We start from the raw sequence: 19,728 nt of genomic DNA, 5'->3' as shown, positions 1-19,728 counted from the left end.
TGTTAACATGGCTTAACAAAGTATAAAACACTATTGAACAGAGTGAAGTATAAGGTACAGCAAAGCCAAACTGTAATGTCCCCATATGTGGACGCAGGGTCTCAGGAGGTTAAAACAAACAAAAAAAAAGATGGCACCTAACTGACTGTGGTGTAGAAAAGCCGGTGAAGGTATCTCAGCCAGCAGCGCTGGCATTTAAAATTTAACATGAAGCACAATTTAAAGGGGACACAATTCAAATGTATTTATTTATACTCTTTTGTATTTATTTATTTAATTGTTAAGCTTCTTGATCTGGGACCTGAGTCCGAATGTCGTTCCATAAAACATGCAAATGTGAGCTGGTATGACAATAAAAATCCTTGAATCCTTTAACTTTGTTTTCATCAGTAAAGATTCCCTGTTTGTTTAAAACATGAAACCAGTTGATTTTAATCACCGTCACTCTGCAATACGTTGTTTTACCAACAATTCTGATTCATATTATGTCTTGGAAGAGTTTTAAAATTCAGAAATTTTACTTGTTAGTTTCAGAAAATGAGCAAATCAGTACATATGACAAAACAAGGAACAGACGTACTAAATAAATTACAGTTACAGTAGTCCCTCGCTATTTTGTGGTTCGTTTTTTGCGGACTCGCTCTATCGCAGTTTTTCACTTATCGCGGGGCTTCAGGAGATCTCCGTGATAAACGAGGGGCTACTCTATTAGACTTACATTTTGCTCATGACTTGATTCATTGTGAAGCTTTGAAAACATTTCATTGTGAAGCATTTCCCTTTCTGGATCATGTTGAATGAGAAAGAGTTGTTATTTTGTTAGTTACACTGTAAAAAAAAAACTTGTACAATTTACGGAAAAATACTGGCAGCTGCTGCTGCCAGTATTTTACTGTAGAAAATATGGTTACAATTCATGACACGTTACGGCATGACATTTTGGCAACCATTACTTTAACAGTAGAGATCTGTTATTTATTTATGGCAAATTATTATGAAAACTTAGCTCTGCAGTAATGTAAAACATTTTACGGCTAATTGCTGTAAAAATGAGTTACAATATAAACCTATTACAGTATCTCTTCAAAATAACAGATATACTGTGATTTCCAGACTATTGAGCACACCTGATTATAAGCTGCACCCACTACATTTAAAAAGCAAAAAAATTGTGCATGTACAGGCCACACTTGTCGATAAGACTGTCTTCTATCTTTAAGATGTACGTCGACCTGATTGTGTTACAATCATTCTCTGCATTAGCTGCAGGAAATTACTGGACGGTTATTGATTTATTTAAATTGGCTTATTAATTTATTTAAAGGCTGAATAGTTTGATTTAAAATCAAATGCCCGATAAAACCATTGACAGTATAAATCTATCAGGAAGCTCAATCCTTCCTAATGCACTATATATTACACGTAAATGAAAATGTTAAATATTCAAAAAACAAAAACCGTTTACTGTACGTAAATGTCATGTCAAATTCAAAGCTGTGGTTCCCCAACATGACCACCAGAGGGAGCATATTGCATTTAAAGAAATACCCTCACAAAGCAGCGGTACTAAACATTGTGTTAAACACAGTTGTTGACACTTTGCAGCCACTTGCTCTGCACCAGAACAAACCGTAGACTGATGGGTTTGTTGATTCTTCAAAGGTCCAAATGAAGTTTCTGGTCGAGCAGATGAGGAGGCCAGACTACATGGATGCGCTGCAAAGCTTTACGTCCCCGCTGAATCCTGCACATCAGCTGGGAAACCTCCGGTACATCCAGCACCTCCTCCTGATCTTACTGTATTCGTTGGCATTTAGTCGATGGTTTTTCTGCAGGTGTTAGATTCTTTTCCTCTTCAGGGCTTTGAATATTACAGAATATAATCAAAATGACAGTTATCTTTGTGGCCAAAACTCATTATGTGACATTACGTACTCACTGCTTGGGGAGAGCAGATTCCCTTTACAGTAAAGCTTCTTCTGCATGACTCAGCATACAGGAGCCAACGTGTACACAGAACTGCTGAATCAGCGTTCACGAGAACAGCTACTGTTAATTAAAGCCTTTGTTACGACGGGTTTGTTTCCTGTTAAACATACTCATGCTTTTGTTTTAGCCTGGAGGAATGCAGGATGATGTCATCGGCAAAGCGACCTCTCTGGCTAAACTGGGAAAACCCTGATATGATGTCAGAACTGCTCTTTCAGAACAACGAAATAATCTTTAAAAACGGAGATGGTGAGTTGTCTGTGTGCATTCACACTGCCTTTGTGATAAATCCCCTGCCTCTTTTACGCACACACACACACACACACATACACACACGCACACATACAGACTCGATGCTTGTGCTGATCAAGATTCAGCTGAAGCCTATGGTGGGGGTGGGTGGGTGGGGGGGGGGGTGGCACACACTCAAATCCAGCTTCTCGCTCTTTACACAAAATTCAGAAATGTTTTTTTCTCGAATCATGCTTGAATGCAGATTCTTGCTTTTTTTTGCCACATCATCAGAGATCAACTGACTTTGACAGCTCTGCTCCATCCAGCATTACCAAGTTGATCAAAGCAGCTAATATTCACAGTTATCCACCTTCCCTCACAGATCTGAGGCAGGACATGCTGACTCTGCAGATCATTAGGATAATGGAGAACATCTGGCAAAACCAAGGCCTTGATCTCAGGTAGGCTTCTCACTTCCTCATGACAGCAGGGATGCACACATTAAAAACCACCGGGTTCTTCATACACACTTACACTACAGCTGTAAACACCTACCAGACACTTTTTAGTCATTTTCTATTGTAGTCTTACTGTTGCCCTCTTAAAAAAATAAAAAAATAATATATATATATATATATATAAATAAAATGTATATATTTTTCACCTGCCTTATATTCCTCTCATGTCTCTTTCAGGATGCTGCCATATGGCTGCCTGTCCATCGGTGACTGTGTGGGTTTAATTGAGGTGGTGAGGAATTCTCACACAATCATGCAGATCCAGTGCAAAGGCGGCCTGAAGGGGGCGCTGCAGTTCAACAGTCACGCACTGCATCAGTGGCTCAAGGATAAGAACAAGGGAGAGATGTAAGTGGCATCAAACATGAATTTTCCTCAGCGTGCCGCTGAAGGAGCCCTGAGCTGAAGTGTTTTTTTTTTTTTTCTTCCAGGTATGACCAGGCTATTGATCTGTTCACACGGTCGTGTGCCGGTTACTGCGTGGCCACATTCATCCTGGGCATTGGGGACAGACACAATAGCAACATTATGGTCAAAGATGATGGTCAGGTAAAGATCACAGCTCACTTCACCATCAGTCATGGTGGATGACTGGTAAACAGTTCGGTTGTTTACTCCATCCGGTAAACGGAGAGATTTGCCTTGTAGCTCAGCTCCGTCTTTACCACGATGCACCGGCACAGAGTACACAATACTACGGAAGCTGCACCAAACCATCTGTCAATCTCATTCTTCTCTCGCTCGTGGGCAAGCCTCCAAGATAATTAAACTCCACTTGAGGCAGCACCTCACTCCCAACCCAGAGAGGACAGTCTGAGTTTTCTGAGATGGCTTCAAATTTAGAGGTGCTGAACTTCATCCCAGCTGCTTCACATGCTGCCAACCAGTCCACTGAGAGCTGAGGATCATGGCTGGATGACATCATCTGGGCTCATCTGCAGAGAGCAGAGAGGGAATCCTGAGGCCACAGAGCTGGACCCCTGGCTGCACCCAGAAATTAGTTCCTCACTTTGTTCTGTTAGACTTGAAAATAATGAAATTTTTTCTGTGTTCACAGCTGTTCCACATAGACTTTGGTCATTTCCTCGATCACAAGAAGAAGAAGTTTGGCTACAAGAGAGAGCGTGTACCATTTGTGCTTACACAGGACTTTCTGATTGTTATTAGCAAAGGAACACAAGAGTGCACAAAAACACGAGAGTTTGAAAGGTAACAGCAACACAGACGGGTTTGATTGACTGAACCAAATAAAAAACAATCTAAACGATGTTAAATGGATACTTCAGCCATTTTGTTGTACTTTTCTGGATTGAAAGGTATAAACAAATAATTTCCTACTCTTTGAATGACCTCAGGTTTGCCTGGACTGACAAGCTAACTGCTAGTGTGAACAGTAAGACCAGTTTGGACTGCTGCTGTCCTAAAACTACTCAGAACTCCAAAATCTCAGACGTTTTGTCTGTCACTTTTGCATTAAGGCTGTTTACATGAAATCGTGTTGTTATTTTTGAGTGCCAATAGTGGAAGCAGTAGTCAGCTGTAGCAGTTCTGGTGCAGCCTGTGGGCACTCAGAAGAAAGGTCACAATATTTCTGAAAAATACCAGCATAAATCACTGGGACATTTTGAAGACAGGAGTTGATTTACGTTTGCAAATTCTGCTTTGGAGCGGGTCCACTTAGATTGTATTGACAAGCTCATAACATCTGCTCCTCTGGACCAGCTCTCTGCTCCACACAGAGGAGTTTTGCTTCCCAGACATATTAACATCTAGCCAGGCAGAAATACGTGAGGTAGACAAAGGTTGCACATGCGCAGTCAGGTCAGTTTTCCACAATTGGAAAAAAAAAAGAACAGCTCAAGTGTTTACATGCACACTGTTCGGATTATGAATCGGCGTAAACCACCCCTCTCATTCGGATTACAGATTCTTTCGTATCGAGCTGAATCAACAAAAAATAATCAGAATGGCGCGTTTACATGACACATTTTTGTTCCAATTGGCCGTTTAATCCGATGACTTATGTTCATGTAAACGTAGCTACTGTCCTGATGCATGCTCAGTCATCCAGGTAAATAAATCATTAAGTCAGGTCATGAGTTTGTGGCTGAGCCTCAGACTTATTGTCTTTCACATGAAGGACAAAACGTTTCACCCAAGAAGTATTTGTCCAGATGACCTGACTTCACTTTTTTGTGATGTATTTACCTGGATGACTGAGCTTACATCAGGATATATATTTATTTTTACACTAATACACCATGAAAAGAGCTGAACAAAATCAATAGGTTTTTTTTCGGCACCTCGATTATTTCCTGTTGAAAATGTCTCAGCTTGATTAGTGTTTGTGATGTGGTTTTTTTTTTGTACTGCCCCCCTCAGGTTCCAGGAAATGTGTTACAAGGCATACTTGGCGATCCGGCAACACGCCAACCTCTTCATCAACCTCTTCTCCATGATGCTGGGCTCAGGTATGCCCGAGCTGCAGTCGTTCGACGACATTGCCTACATTAGAAAGACACTCGCTCTGGACAAGTCGGAGCAGGAAGCCCTGGACTACTTCATGAAGCAGATGAACGACGCCCATCATGGCGGTTGGACTACCAAGATGGACTGGATCTTCCACACAATTCGCCAGCATGCCATGAACTAAAGGAAGGAAAGAATAAAGCGGACAGTGGCAACATCACGAGGAGTGAGGGAAACAAAAGGCTTTTCTTCCACAACACTACAGCTGCCAGCTTCTGACCTAATTTAGAGACATGTTGCCTTCAAGTTCCTGTTTTTTTGAGTGTCTGAAATTAGTTTCCCTGCGTCGTGAATTTAAGAAGCAAAGATGGAGCCGTACTTCACCTACTTTTTTATAGGAATTTACCAAGTGGAATGGACCTCAACTACACTGGCCTTTAAGTAAACTACAGACTTTATAGAAACATTTTCTGACTTTTGACTCCTTTTAATCTACAACCAGAAGAACACTAAGTGGAGCACCACCACACTGCGCACTATTTTCCCCTAAAGATAATATATTTTAGTTATTCTTACAACCGAATTAAAAAAAAAAACAAAGATATATGTGAGGTGGGGGCTGGCACGTGTCGGCGTACCCCCCCCCCCCCATCATCACTTTATGGTTTGTTTGAATCGTCAACATCTTCGGTTTACTGAAAAGAAAATCATGGACGAGGACGATTATTTTTAGTGTTTTTTTGTTTCCCAGTTTCAAAACTGAAGCTCTTATATTGACAATAAAGTAAAAGTATTGAGAATTAATTGACAATAGTATTTCAAGACCGAAATCAAACTTGAGGAACTGAACCCAGCTGTGCTCAAGAACTCGACTGCTCCATATTAATATTGCAGTCGAGGGTTGTGGGTGCATTTTTACACCGTAAACCACAAAATATCCTTCTTAAGCCAGTTCAAGGTGAGTACTTTCATTATTGCTGCAGCATTGTCAATGCAAACGCTGAATACTCAGAACTTCCTTCACTCTTTCACAATAAGAGTCTCAAACATGTACAACGTACTACTAACCTCCAAATATTGTCAGAACATCTAAAGTAAAAATAACTTTGTATTGTTCTCTGCTAAAACTTTAACCACTCAAATCAAACGGAGGATTTCCAGACGTGTTACTGTCTATGCTGAATACATTTTATTTTCCTTCAGACTGTTTTAGCTGTTTAAACTCACTACTCACACAGTGCTGGTGTAGTTTTTGCTTTCCTTTTCAATCTTAAAATAACTCCCAACATGTAAACTTTATTCATGTGAAATACTAATACCACCTATTACTCATTGTATTTAAAAAAAAAAAAATCTATTAGACTTTTATTACAACATTTTGACCATTACAGTAGTCCCTCGCTACTTCGCGTTTCGTTTATCAAAGATTCGCGCTATCGCGGTTTTCCAAAATAAGATTGGACATGACACACAATTGGCTGATTGATGGATGAGCTGCACCATCAGCATGGAATTTTTATTTAAAATAAATTATTTTAAATTTTTGAGCACCTGTTGCACATTTGTGCAGCCCAGAGCAGCAGAAAAAGCTTCCTCCTGCACCTCTGTGCAGTCCTTACTGCTGCAGTTGAACTGCTGCAGAGCGGAGAAGTGGGCGTGGCCAAGAGCGCTTGCAGGTGGGAAGGAGAAGCAGGAGGAGGAGTCAGGGAGCTGAAATCATGACATTCTGTGCTCTTTTAGTCTTCAGGGTATGGATCCCCCGCAATAAACAAGGGACTACTTTATATTAACACAACTTTCTAACTTTCATCTTAACTTTAGTCTCAACATTATATTCCTAAAACAACTGTAGATTCATCATAACTATAGTCTCAACAACTTTTCTATTTTAATGTCTCGGCGGCATTAGGGACCACTGGTGTAGAGGAAGTGCAGCCATCTTGGAACTAGAAAGTCGTGGGCTCAACTCCCCGCCATGCCCACATGTGGTGTCATTGAGCAAGACGTCCAATCCCTAACTGCTCCCTGGGTGCTCACATAGCTGCCCACCTCTCCACCTGGGTGTGTCTCACGTGTGATTGGTTAAATGCAGAGAACGAATGTCATCATTGTAATAATAATAAGTGTTATGTGATGTCATCATTCTATGTTCCCGTACAATGGCGAAATTATTTCTCTGCATTTAACCCATCGCACCTGGGATACACCCAGGTGGAGCAGTTGGCAGCTATGTAAGCACCCAGGGAGCAATTAGGGATTGAGTGTCTTGCTCAGAGAAACCACAGCATGTGGGAATGGCTGGGAATTGAACTTGCAGCTTTCAGGTCCCAAGTCAGCTGCCCTGCCTCTACCCTATCTCAGCCCCAAAGAGAAACATACAGTGATGACAACACATAGCACTTTCTTTCTTTTATTTGCCTTGACATAGCAACTAAAGTCTCATCAGTAATAAGTGTAGGAGTTTTCTTCGGTGTTGGCAAATAAACAGTTATTTAAATTAAGTTATATTATGTTAAATAAAAAATGCATCAGCCAGTGACAGCCCTGCTTTCTAAAGATCACTTTCAGCATCAGCCATAGAAACTCACTTGTTGGTCAGCTTCTCATCTCAACAGCTTCAATTTTTACACAACTTTAGTTTTGCTATTAAAAATTTAATCTCGACTCAAATAGCTTAACCTCAACACATCTTATTCTGGACATTATGACATATCTTGTAGGACTTTAATCTCAACGCTACTACGTCATTTTTGAAACTGCGAAACTTTAAAGAAACATTTTTTTCTGTTTGACAGGAAAGTGATTGAGTACCTTACAGAGAAAACTATTTGTTTTTTTTACACATTTATGAACCAATTGGAACTCTAATGTAATTTCAATGCATTCATGATGTTTTTTTGCATCTTATAACTGACTTTTGAACAGCAGTATGCAAGAATATTTTTAAATTAATGTGCTTATGAGCCAAAGTACCATTTTTCACTCATTAGCTGTCTTATTGTAAACAAAACATCACTACTATTCCAAGTTTTGCAACGACACTTGGCACTGATTGTGGTGTACTGCAGTATTTGCTTAGTTTTGTCCGTCAGTGTTACTGTGGTATACGTCAAGATGGAGATGCACCAGAGAAAAACTCTGAAGGTCAGCATCTTCTCAACATTCAGTGGAGTATTTAGCATCCTGCGTTGTTACACTATGCAAGTTGTGGCCCTAAGCTGGACTGTAATTTGATCGCAGATTAAGGCAGTAAAAGAATCAAATCTGGAAACATTTTGAAAAATGCGTCGGTGCAGTACATAAAAAGAAAGAAAAAAGCTAAATGTTGCTGTTGAACTGTGGTGCCCACTTCTTCCCAGTAGAATGAACTGAACCTGCTGTTCTCTTCTTAGATTTCTAATTTAAGCATCAACCCAAGCCATGTGTACAATATTTGATACTGACTTTTGCTTTTCTTCCTGTTCATCTTCCAAGTGTCTGTTTGGGTTGTTTGTTTCACCCATGCAAGATCTCATGTAAGAGATTAATTTAGTGTTCAAGCTTTACACACACACATCTGAGTATCTGCACGTTTTCAGCACTTACAGCTGCTCAGGAAACCAATCTCAGCTAGAAGGTTGGATCCAAACTGACAAAACAATCCTATTGTTCTTCAAAACAATTATGTACTTTTTGTTTTTTCCTCACGCTGCATCATGCATGGAATCCCCAAATACCTGATCTTATTTTTAACCCCATGTTGTTTACTTGAATTTCGTGTACAGAAATGATCTTGTTACTTGTTGGAGGTACAGTCACAATGAAGGTAACAGATACTGCTATTACATGTGCAAATGCTCTTCTTGAATAACTACAGAGGTAATATATATTTTTGTATATTTTTTTAATGTAAGCAAACTCGTGTGTGTAATCGCTAACCAAAATAATAAGAAAAAAAAAAGTGCATCACACAAACCAGCCTCATACGAAGTCCAGCAGCCAATTTTAGTTGTAGAAAGGAAGGGGTAAATGAAGGAGAAGTTGTCAAGCACCATTTGTAATTGGAATGGAGAGCTCTTACCCTTAAATGGAAGTTTGTAAGCACAATTTTGTTGTTTGAAGAACCTACCCTGCATGTTTTAAGGCAACCAAACTTGTGTTAATTATATATTCATCTGTATCATAAAGCTTCTTCAGATAACTTGTTTAAATCATCCTCATGTCCCTGATGGGTAAGAAACTATGCATTCATTTATTGTGCTGTTGAATAAATACATTTTTTCCTAATTAGATTTACTAAGCCATTTCCTTATACATTTAAACATAAAACAAATGTTCCATTTTCAAGGCACTTTTTACAATGTTCATAAAAAAGACAATGTAGGACAGCCACGCTTGCGGGTCCTTATGAAGTTGTTTTATGAAAAAACTGGATGGTTTATGTTTAGACTAAACAGGAAGATACGTTTTTTTATATTAAGAAATCCACATTTTTGGCTAAGAATCAAATGACAAAACATCAGGAGTATTTCAAACATCAACAATTTGTCCAAACAGACCTTGTAAACAGATGAGCCCCTTCTCTTTGGTGCCAGGGTGAAGCCCCAAAGTATATTTGGGGCAGCTGTGGCTGAGTGGTTAGATAAGTCGTCCTCCAATGCAAGAGTTGGGAGTTAGATTCCACCAGCTGTCACGTAAAGTGTCCCTGGGCAAGACGCTGAACCCCTCATAGCTTCTGATGTGTGTCCCATCAGTGTATGAATGTGATAAAGCTCTGATTAGTCCCCACAGATTCAGATTAGCATTGTATAGATCTAGTAGAACGCTGTATAAATGAGTAAATGAGGGCACAGATTACGTTGTAAAGCACTTTCAGTATCTTGATAAGATAGAAAGCGCTATACAAGTACAGTTCATTTACCATTCCATTCCCAAATATTCTTTGTCAAGGTGTAATATCATGGTTTCTTTGCCTAGCTAGTAGCCATAAGTTTTGTTGAATTGCGCTTTGGCTAGCCCCTAATCCAATTTACCCTGTGAGACCCTACCAAGGTCTAACTGGCCCTGACAATAAATATTCTAGGGTCCTTAACTCCTCCATAATGTGGCACTTCACAATGATGCATTGCCAAGTGACAAGTTTGGCTAGTACAGAGGAGCTTGGACTTGTTTCATTACATTGAAAGAACAGTTGAGACAGTTTAGCTGGGAGGAGGGAGATCTGAGTAGTTTTGCTTTAGCTTTGCCCGACCCTGTTTCAGACAGGCAGCAGAAGAAAGATGAATGAATTAATGGTTGTAAAAACAGATTTTGGTTGACACATTGTTTCATAGAAGCTAATTGTACCTAACATCTATCCATCTGTCTTTTAAATGTGCTTGTTCATGATCTCAAGAGCTGGTACCTACAAGTAGTGGGCAAGAGACGGGATACAATCTGGACAGGTTGGCTCGTTTTTGGATTAGCAATGTATAAACCTATAATATAAAGGTTATTAAATAAAAAGTGAAAGACATGAGAAGCTTCTCCCTAATGAATGTTTTCCACACTCGCTTTTATTTCCATAAACCCTACTTGGTATGACGAGATAAAAATTGTCTTGAAAATTTTCTGCTTCCTGGATTTAAGGTGGTGTTACCTTTCTTTCAAATAAAAGTTGGTTCTGTGCATAAAATACTAATAAAAGAAGCATTGGACCAGCAGGGCCATAAATCAGATGTAAGTACAACCTGGTGACGTGCCATTTAGTAGCTGAGAACCTAAACTTCATGTGCATTCCTTGGTAAATTCTTGCAATGCATTTTGTGGTTATTTAATTGAAGGAGCTAACTGGTTCATGATAGGTTAATCATGTGACCATGACCATTATGACCACATGACCATTTTTGAAAACATTTATCATTGAGCAGACCAGAAGTTAGTCTTCCTCTACATCACGTAACAGCTCATCATTCAGAACTGGGGTTGGAAATCTCTGGATCTTAAGTAAATTTGGACTAAAGGGCACAATGAGGCAAAAAAAATTTATTTTGTTTTTGACACTTAAACAGCATTTTGTATACACCATCAGATCAAATGGATGATGGTGGTCCAGGCACACAGCTGGTCTCCTGTTAGCAGGGTGTAATACCCGAGCCTCGGTACAAGCAGAAGTTCAATGCAAAATATTCAGCTGTCGTATCCTCTCCTTTAGCAAGTCAACCCACTGGTTTATGAGATCCAGCAGATTGGCACTGAGTCAGCGATTTTGAGCTGATCCTGTGCATGTTCTATTAGGGAAAGAGAACTGGGCTGCTCTTGGAAGGATTTGATGCAGGGAATCCAGTGACTCTTTACATGGAATAGTAGCTATGTGTGGATAGATGTGGTTTTGTTGGAAAATTGTACCAGGGTGTCTCAGGAAGGGTAAGACAGGTGGATGCAGGATGTCACTGAGGGCAGCACGATGGATTAGTGTTTACCACTGATGCCTCACAGCAAGAAGGTCCTGGACTCAATGATTGGTTTGGACCTGGGGTCCTTCTGTGTGGAGTTTTCATGATCTTGTGTTTGCATGAGTTTTCTCTGGGTACTCCAGTTTCCTCTCATAGTCCAAAAACATATATGGTAGGCTGCCTTAAGGCTCAGGCCTCCCTTGCAAAAGAGATCTGTGATCTCAATGGGATTTGCCTGGTTAAATAAAGGTAAATTAAACTGAGTTGGGGCAGCATGTTGGCGCAGTTGGTAGAGCTGCCGCCTCTCAGTGAGCAGGTCGCCCCAGCTCAAATCCCAGTCGGGAGCCTTTCTGGGTGGAGTTTGCATGATCTTGTGTTTGCATGAGTTTTCTCTGTGCATGTGTGGGCTTTCTCTGGGTACTCCAGTTCAAATTCAATTCAATTCAAATATACTTTATTAATGCCAAAGGGAAATTAATTGTTGTTGTAGCTCATCTTGGTTTCATTAGAGTTGTTCTAGATGCTGATGTCTTTGGGCAGGAAGGATCTCTTGTAGCAGTCCGTCCCACAGCGGATCCGAAGAAACTGGCTGCTGATGTCAATCCGTCCACCCAGCAAACCTCTCGGTCCTCTTGGGCAGCAGGACTGCCTGAATGTTGGGCAGAACTTCTCCCCGAGTGATGGCCATTTCTCCCAGCAGCCTGCCAAGCCCCTTGTTGCCGCAGGTGCCGGGGGATAATCTTTGTCCTCCCGCTGTCACAAGCTGCATTTCCCGCTACCTCCAAGATCTCTGCAGTCAGGCACTCGAGCACTGCCTCCAGGTAGATGGGAATGCATCCACAGCACCTCCTTTCAACTCATTTGGGATTTGAGGCTATAGTTGATATTTGAGCTTTTCAGGTTAATCAGCTGCTCCCAGTTGTAGAAAACCACACTGTTGTTATGGTTACGCATCATAACAAATGTCCAAAAGTAAAAAAGGTTTCAGTAAAAATCCTGCCAGCAGCACAGCATCTGATACCAGAGGAAGTAATCATCCGAAAAAAGCTATTTGCATTCAGAAAAAAAAATTTATTAAAGTTTTCAAAAGCAAATTCTCAGAATGAATGTGAGAGCTACTCCAACATGCATCCACCTTGAGCGGAGCAATTCTGGAATTTCGCTAAATTTCCTTAATACAGTTTCCTCCCACTGACCAAAAACATGCGTGTTAGGCTGATTGGTAACTAAATTGGTCCTAGGTGTGTGTGAGAGTGAATGGTTGTTTGTCTCGTTTGTCTCTATGTGTCCCTGTGATGGACTGGAGACTTGCCTAGGGTCTCCACACTGCTTCTCGCACCGTAATGGCTGGATATGTGCACCAGTGACCTCTGCAACCCCAAAAGAAAAATGCGGGTAAAGATAATGGCTGGATGGATGGATGGATGGATGGATGGATGGATACACTGAGTTAGTGCAGTGCTGTCAAGGTTCCCCAGTTCACTATCAGAGGTGACTGGAAGTCTCAGTGATGGCCCCCACACCATGATGGCAGAATTGGTCTTCTCTTTTTTGGCAGCCATACATGCACACATTGGCCATTAATACAAAATTAACATCACTGGATATGATGATATGAAACGTCTCAGTATCAGTACATGTCTCCTAATCAAAGAACCACTCCAAATCTAGTTGTCTCTGCTTTAGTGTTAATAGCAGCCTAAGTGTAGGACAATGTACTTTAGACCGGCTGATGCGAGTCATCGAGACATGGTGCAGGATGGCATTGAGTGTTATAAAGAGGTCAATAATTTAGTCCAGATGACAGGTGTAAATGACATGAGGTTTTGTAGTCCTTGATGCACAAAACAATGATCTTTTCTTGGTATAATCTGTCTTGGGTGACCTGAATCCAAGGCAGTTCCCATCAGCTCCACGTGGTGCCTGCATACTGTATACCCCTTGGTTCAACATCAAGTACATGTCTGTAAATGGACTGTATTTATATAGCGCCTTTCTATCTTATCAAGACACTCAAAGCGCTTTACACTACAATCTGTGCCCTCATTTACCCATTCATACAGCACTCTACTAGATCTATACAAAGCTAATTGAACAAATCATTCTAAAGAGACTAATTAGTGCTTTATCACATTCATACAGTGATGGGACACACATCGGAGGTAATGAGGGGTTCAGTGTCTTGCCCAAGGACACTTCGACATGTGACTGCTGGTGGATTCGAACCCCCAACTCTTGCATTGGAGGACAACTGCTCTAACCACTCAGCCACAGCCGCCCGTCTGTAAACTCCATATGTTGGGTGTCTGCACAAAACAAGCACCTGGTCTCAGGCAAACCCACAACTGGACCCTTATCAAATGGTAAATGGACTGTACTTATATAGCACCTTTCTATTTAGTCAAGATACTTACAGCACTTCACACTACAACCTGTGCCCTCATTTATCCATCCACACAGTACTCTACTAGATTTCTACAAAGCTAATCTGAATCTGTCGAGACTAATCAGAGCTTTAGATCACATTCATGCACTGATGGGACACACATCGGAGGCAATGAGGAGTTCAGTGTCTTGCCCATGGACACTTCAACCTGTGACTGCTGGTGGAATTAAACCCCCAACTCTCCCATTGGAGGAAAACTGCTCTAACCACTCAGCCACAGCTGCCTCAAATTCAAACTCATCAAACTCTAAGTGCTGGTACTGACTAATGTGTCTTTGAAGTATCTGCTCTGTTTCAGTTGACTGTTAGATGCTCCAGGAACTGTCTGATATAATTGTTGCTTCACTCCTGATGTTCTGTTGCAAATCAAATCATTTACATGGCAATGGCTGATCTTCATGTGACCCAAATTATGTCCAAATTTGATTATTCCTTCTGTGTATTTAAACATTCTTATCAGTGAGTGTGTCACTTTCATAATTACAAACTGTTACTGGCATATTATAGCTGTAAATATCTCATGTAGGGGATTGCATACTTGACCTCCGCAGGAGTTTATAAAGTTTGCCCCGAGTGTATCTTGAAGTCAACCTTCCCTTCACTGTTTCAATGCACACCTCAGAGGACAGATGAGCTAAGCACTGAGTCATCTTCACAAAGCCCACCAGAAGAGCTCCACCACCCAGCATTAGACAGGGCCAAAGCAGTCCAAACAGCACCCTTCTCAAAGTGTACTTCTTGTGCCAGATGACGTGGTTGGGGTGATTCTTGTGATCACTTAAGCACGAGTAGTTTCTTCCCAGATGATGCTCCAATCTTTTTCTTACTTCCTGCACTTCGTCTCGAAGATCATCCTTGTCCATTTGACATTTTGGGACATAAAAACACTGGAAAGAAAAATAACTAAGTGTTAAATTGTTGTTGATAAACAACTATTGATAATAGCAAGAAGAATATACTTTGATTGTACAAGATTAATCACATCAACTCAATATTCTCCATTATCCTAAATACAAAAGAAAAGAAACATGATCAGGACTAGTTCTTGTCCTCAAAGTTGGTTTAGTACACTGAGGTGTTTTTTTCACAATCACTATCCATCTTTTAGAAACCTCTGAGTGTAGGTTAGGAAAATTAATAGGTCTGCTAAACAAGTGGAACAGGCACTACAATAACATGAAATTTTCATTTGGATCTGGAGTTCTGGGACCACCAAAGGTGAAGTAGTGAAACTGCTGGTAATTCCTACTTCTTTAGCCAGAAGGACAGACTCCTCATCATAGTGGAGAAAGGCCCCTTGACTGGAGCCGGTCAAGTTGACTGTCACTTTAAGGCAAGGCACTACGCTCACTCCTCTGCAGTCCACCCAATCTTCTGGAATGTCAGTCTGATGCAGCACACACTGGGCCTCCTCCTCCCAGCAACTGTAGGATAACAAAATGTTCACAGAAACATATCTAAGGCTAGTATCTCACAGGGCTGGGACTTTTGGAGACAAGTTGGTTATTCAAAATTGGAAAAATTGCTACAAAGAAAGCAACATTTCTGTTGGAGTCTCACTGAATTTTGGGTGTTTGTTACCAACAAGTTGTGCAGTTCATTTTGTGAAGCCATTTTTGTGTGCATGACTTAAAAAATTGAATTATTGTTCATGGAATTGATTTGGTTGTCCATCTCAGTCTACATTATTCCTGCTTTAGCCTGCTTTGTACCCATATTTAGTTTAATCTACTCAGGAACACTTTATAAATTATAAAATAGGCAGATATGGACCAGTTGGTTATTGTATGTTATTGTTGTGGGTATATCCTGATGCATGCTCAATAATCCAGGCAGATGTTGTGGGTATACTTAGTAATTCGAGGCTGTAGCCTTAAATGTTTCTGTCATGAGGAGAGTTCCAATGTAGAAATTAAAATACAGCTCTAGCACTGTAGAATGTATCAAAACTAAATTGAAAAGGTTTTGAGGTTTAGATTGGAGATACACTATATTGCCAAAAGTATTTGCTCACCCATCCAAATTATCGGAATCAGGTGTTCCAATCACTTCCATGGCCACAGGTGTATAAAATGAAGCACCTAGGCATGCAGACTGTTTTTACAAACATTTGTGAAAGAATGTGTCGCTCTCGGGAGCTCAGTGAATCCCAGTATGGAACTGATAGGATGCCACCTATGCAACAAATCCAGTTGTGAAATTTCCTCGCTCCTAAATAATCCACTGTCAGCTGTATTATAAGAAAATTGAAGTGTTTGGGAATGACAGCAACTCAGCCACGAAGTGGTAGCCACGTAAACTGACGTAGTGAGGTCAGTGGATGCTGAAGCGCATAGTACAAAGAGGTCGCCAACTTACTGCAGAGTCAATCACTACAGACCTCCAAACTTCATGTGGCCTTCAGATTAGCTCAAGAACAGTGCACAGAGAGCTTCATGGAATGGGTTTCCATGGTCAAGCAGCTACATCCAAGCCATACATCACCAAAAGCAATGCAAAGTGTCAGATGCAGTGGTGTAAAGCACACCACCTCTGGACTCTAGAGCAGTGGAGGCGCGTTCTCTGGAGTGACGAATCGCACTTCTCCATCTGGCAATCTGATGGACAAGTCTGGGTTTGGTGGTTGCCAGGAGAATGGTACTTGTCTGACTGCATTGTGCCAAGTGTAAAGTTTGGTGGAGGGGGGATTAAGGTGGGGTTGTTTTTCAGGAGCTTGGCCTGGCCCCTTAGTTACAGTGAAAGGAACTCTGACTGTTTCAGCATACCAAGACATTTTGGACAATTCCATGCTCCCAACTTTGTGGGAACAGTTTGGAGCTGTCCCCTTCCTCTTCCAACATGACTGTGCACCAGTGCACAAAGCTAGGTCCATAAAGACATGGATGGCAGAGTCTGGTGTGGATGAACTTGACTGGCGTGCACAGAGTCCTGACCTCAAACCGATAGAACACCTTTGGGATGAATTAGAGCGGAGACTGGGAGCCAGGCCTTCTCGTCCAACATCAGTATGTGACCTCACAAATGTGCTTCTGGAAGAATGGTCAAAAATCCCCATAAACACACTCCTAAACCTTGTGGACAGCCTTCCCAGAAGAGTTGAAGCTGTTCTAGCTGCAAAAGGTGGATCAATGTAATATTGAACCCTATGGATTGGGAATGGGATGTCACTTAAGCTCATATGTGAGTCAAGGCAGGTAAGCGAATACTTTTGGCAAGGTAGTGTATCTGTGACAACTCTGCAATGATTAAAAAAAAATAAAAAAAATTGGTTGCACACATTTTTTCAATATGTTTAAAATTCAAGTGATAAGACTGTGAACAGGGCAGCACAGTGGCACAACTGGTAGTGCTGCTGCCTCTCAGCGAGCAGGTCCCTGGTTCAAATCTCGGTCCGGGTGCCTTTCTGGGTGGAGTTTGCATGTTCTCTCCGTGCATGCGTGGGTTTTCTCCAGGTACTCCAGTTTCCTCCCACAGACCAAAAACATGCATGTTAGGCTGATTGGCAACTCTAAATTGTCTCTAGGTGTGAGTGAGAGAGAGAATGGTTGTTTGTCTCTATGTGTCCCTGTGATGGACTTGCGACCTGTCCAGGGTGTACCCCGCCCCTCGCATAGTGATTGCTGGACATGGGCACTGGCGACCCCCGTGACCCAAAAATGGAAGAAGCGGGTAAAGAAAATGGATGGATGGATGAAGACTGTGAGTCTTTGTGACTCCAGCAAAGAAATGAAGCACCCCTGAAATGTTTTAAAACAGTTTGAAGTCTTCCTCACAACTGCTGTTTGCAAACTAGTCACCAACAGTTTCAGCCCAGTGAGACACTACTCCAATGTCCTAGAATGTAAACTTGCTCTCCAGAAAGGTATTATTTGAAATATTCAAACTACAGGATTTTCATATAATTGTGTACAAACACGGGCAGCACGGTGGCGCAACTGGTAGAGCTGCTGCCTCTCAGCGAGCAGGTCCCTGGTTCAAACCCCGGTCCAGGGGCCTTCTGGGTGGAGTTTGCATGTTCTCTCCGTGCATGCGTGGGTTTTCTCCGGGTGCTCCGGTTTCCTCCCACAGACCAAAAACATGCATGTTAGGCTGATTGGTAACTCTAAATTGTCCCTAGGTGTGAGTGAGAGAGTGAATGTTTGTTTGTCTCGTTTGTCTCTATGTGGCCCTGTGATGGACTTGCGACCCGTCCAGGGTGTACCCCACTCCTTGCACAGTGATTGCTGGACATGGGCACCAGCGACCCCCGTGACCCAAAATGGAATAAACGGGTAAAGAAAATGGATGGATGGATGGATGTGTACAAACACTTAATCTTACCACTTGTTACAAATATGTTCCTGATAAAACTTCAAATTTGGAAACCCAAATTGTTTGAAATTTAAGTTTTACTTTCAATATGTGTGCCTCAAAGTTGTTGGTTCTTTCCACGGGGGATTTGTTGAATCCTCAATTCACCAGTGAGTTTATGAATCAAAACACGATGTGGTTTGCACTGATCATGAAGCCGGTTGAGCCTCAAAGAAGATTTTGTTTTTGCTACAGCCTTTAGCAGGATGTTCTTATTTCCATGTTAGTTTGGAGACAGGTTCTTGAATCTCTTTGAGATGCAGCCAGCATTAGTCTTACTTTGATGCTGGCTTGCTAGGTGCCATAAGTGTGTCTAAAGTACGCATCAGTGATCATGAGATCCCAACAATAATGATCTCTTGTCCAGTTGATAGCACCAGACTTAAATCTAAAGTCTTAAATTTTGCTCTTTGTTTTCCTCTTGCCTATTTACATATTAAAACCAGACATTCCATCAACCTCTTTTGAACAACATGCCCACAGAGAACTTGCCTTTCTGTGATCGCTAACATTTGTTCCTGTTTTCCATTGGCTCTTCTAAGAACCTATATGTTGATGACATGATCCAAGTATGAGATTTTTAGAATCTTTCTCAGAAACCACATTTCAGCAGCATTAATGTTCTTTGCCTTTTCCAGTCTGAGTCTTCATGTCACCCATGGCAATCTTGATTTCAGAAGATTTGCTTTGACGACAAGTTATATCAAGCAATTCATAAAACCTCTCTACTTCTTCTCATAGGCATATGAGATATGTGCATATGCTTGAATGAGATGAATGTTGATTGTATTTTCATTGATTTTAATGAGAATAATATGGTCAGAAAGTGCCCAATGACTGAGTAAATATTTGAAGATGTTTTTGCAGACTCTGCGCTCGTATCCATTTGATAAAACAAACAAACAAAAACAAACAAACAAACAAAAACATCTATCTTACAAAGTACTTCACTGAGGCCCAAAATGTTGACGCTCAATGTCTTCATTTCTTGAAGCATTTTGTTCAATTTACCCTTCTGGTACAAGGTCCTTGTGTTCCATGTTGACACAAGACATCTTTGATTGCTTCTACTTTCAGGATGACATTCAGTTGTGTTCTGGAGTGCATCACAATTCCTAATGAGAGAAGGGCTATGCCCATATATGGTTGAAGCAACCCCATCATGCTGTTTTAATTATTATTATGTTATGAATTGATGATTTGATGAAGGAAGATACCTGTTGACTTCTTCACTTGCAGTGCCTTTACACACGATGGTAATCCTATCCATCCATCCATCCATCCATCCATCCATCCATCCATCCATCCA

The 19,728-nt window shown here is 41.1% G+C and overlaps 2 protein-coding genes across 2 annotated transcripts in view; one reads left to right on the top strand and one right to left on the bottom strand.

Moving 5' to 3' along the window:
* LOC119414520 (phosphatidylinositol 4,5-bisphosphate 3-kinase catalytic subunit alpha isoform) overlaps positions 1–5,840 on the top strand; it is a 33,063-nt gene extending 27,223 nt beyond the window's left edge. The window contains exons 15-21 of the mRNA XM_037681616.1: positions 1,663–1,769; positions 2,117–2,238; positions 2,606–2,684; positions 2,919–3,089; positions 3,173–3,290; positions 3,799–3,950; positions 5,124–5,840. Coding sequence (XP_037537544.1) covers positions 1,663–1,769; positions 2,117–2,238; positions 2,606–2,684; positions 2,919–3,089; positions 3,173–3,290; positions 3,799–3,950; positions 5,124–5,394 — 1,020 coding nt within the window. The 3' untranslated portion in view covers positions 5,395–5,840. The remainder of the gene's footprint in view (positions 1–1,662; positions 1,770–2,116; positions 2,239–2,605; positions 2,685–2,918; positions 3,090–3,172; positions 3,291–3,798; positions 3,951–5,123) is intronic.
* Positions 5,841–14,587: 8,747 nt separating this feature from the next.
* Positions 14,588–19,728, bottom strand: part of LOC119414186 (calcium-activated potassium channel subunit beta-3) — an 8,420-nt gene continuing 3,279 nt past the window's right edge. Inside the window, exons 3-4 of the mRNA XM_037681285.1 lie at positions 15,319–15,493; positions 14,588–14,956 (exon numbers count right to left, since the gene is read on the bottom strand). Coding sequence (XP_037537213.1) covers positions 14,588–14,956; positions 15,319–15,493 — 544 coding nt within the window. The remainder of the gene's footprint in view (positions 14,957–15,318; positions 15,494–19,728) is intronic.

The sequence above is a fragment of the Nematolebias whitei genome, chromosome 9 (genome assembly GCF_014905685.2).
Source record: "Nematolebias whitei isolate Nwh7 chromosome 9, NemWhi1, whole genome shotgun sequence".
In the NCBI taxonomy this organism is placed as follows: domain Eukaryota; kingdom Metazoa; phylum Chordata; class Actinopteri; order Cyprinodontiformes; family Rivulidae; genus Nematolebias; species Nematolebias whitei.
Note: the sequence above shows the minus strand (reverse complement) of the source record. Positions and strands in the feature narration are given on the sequence as shown.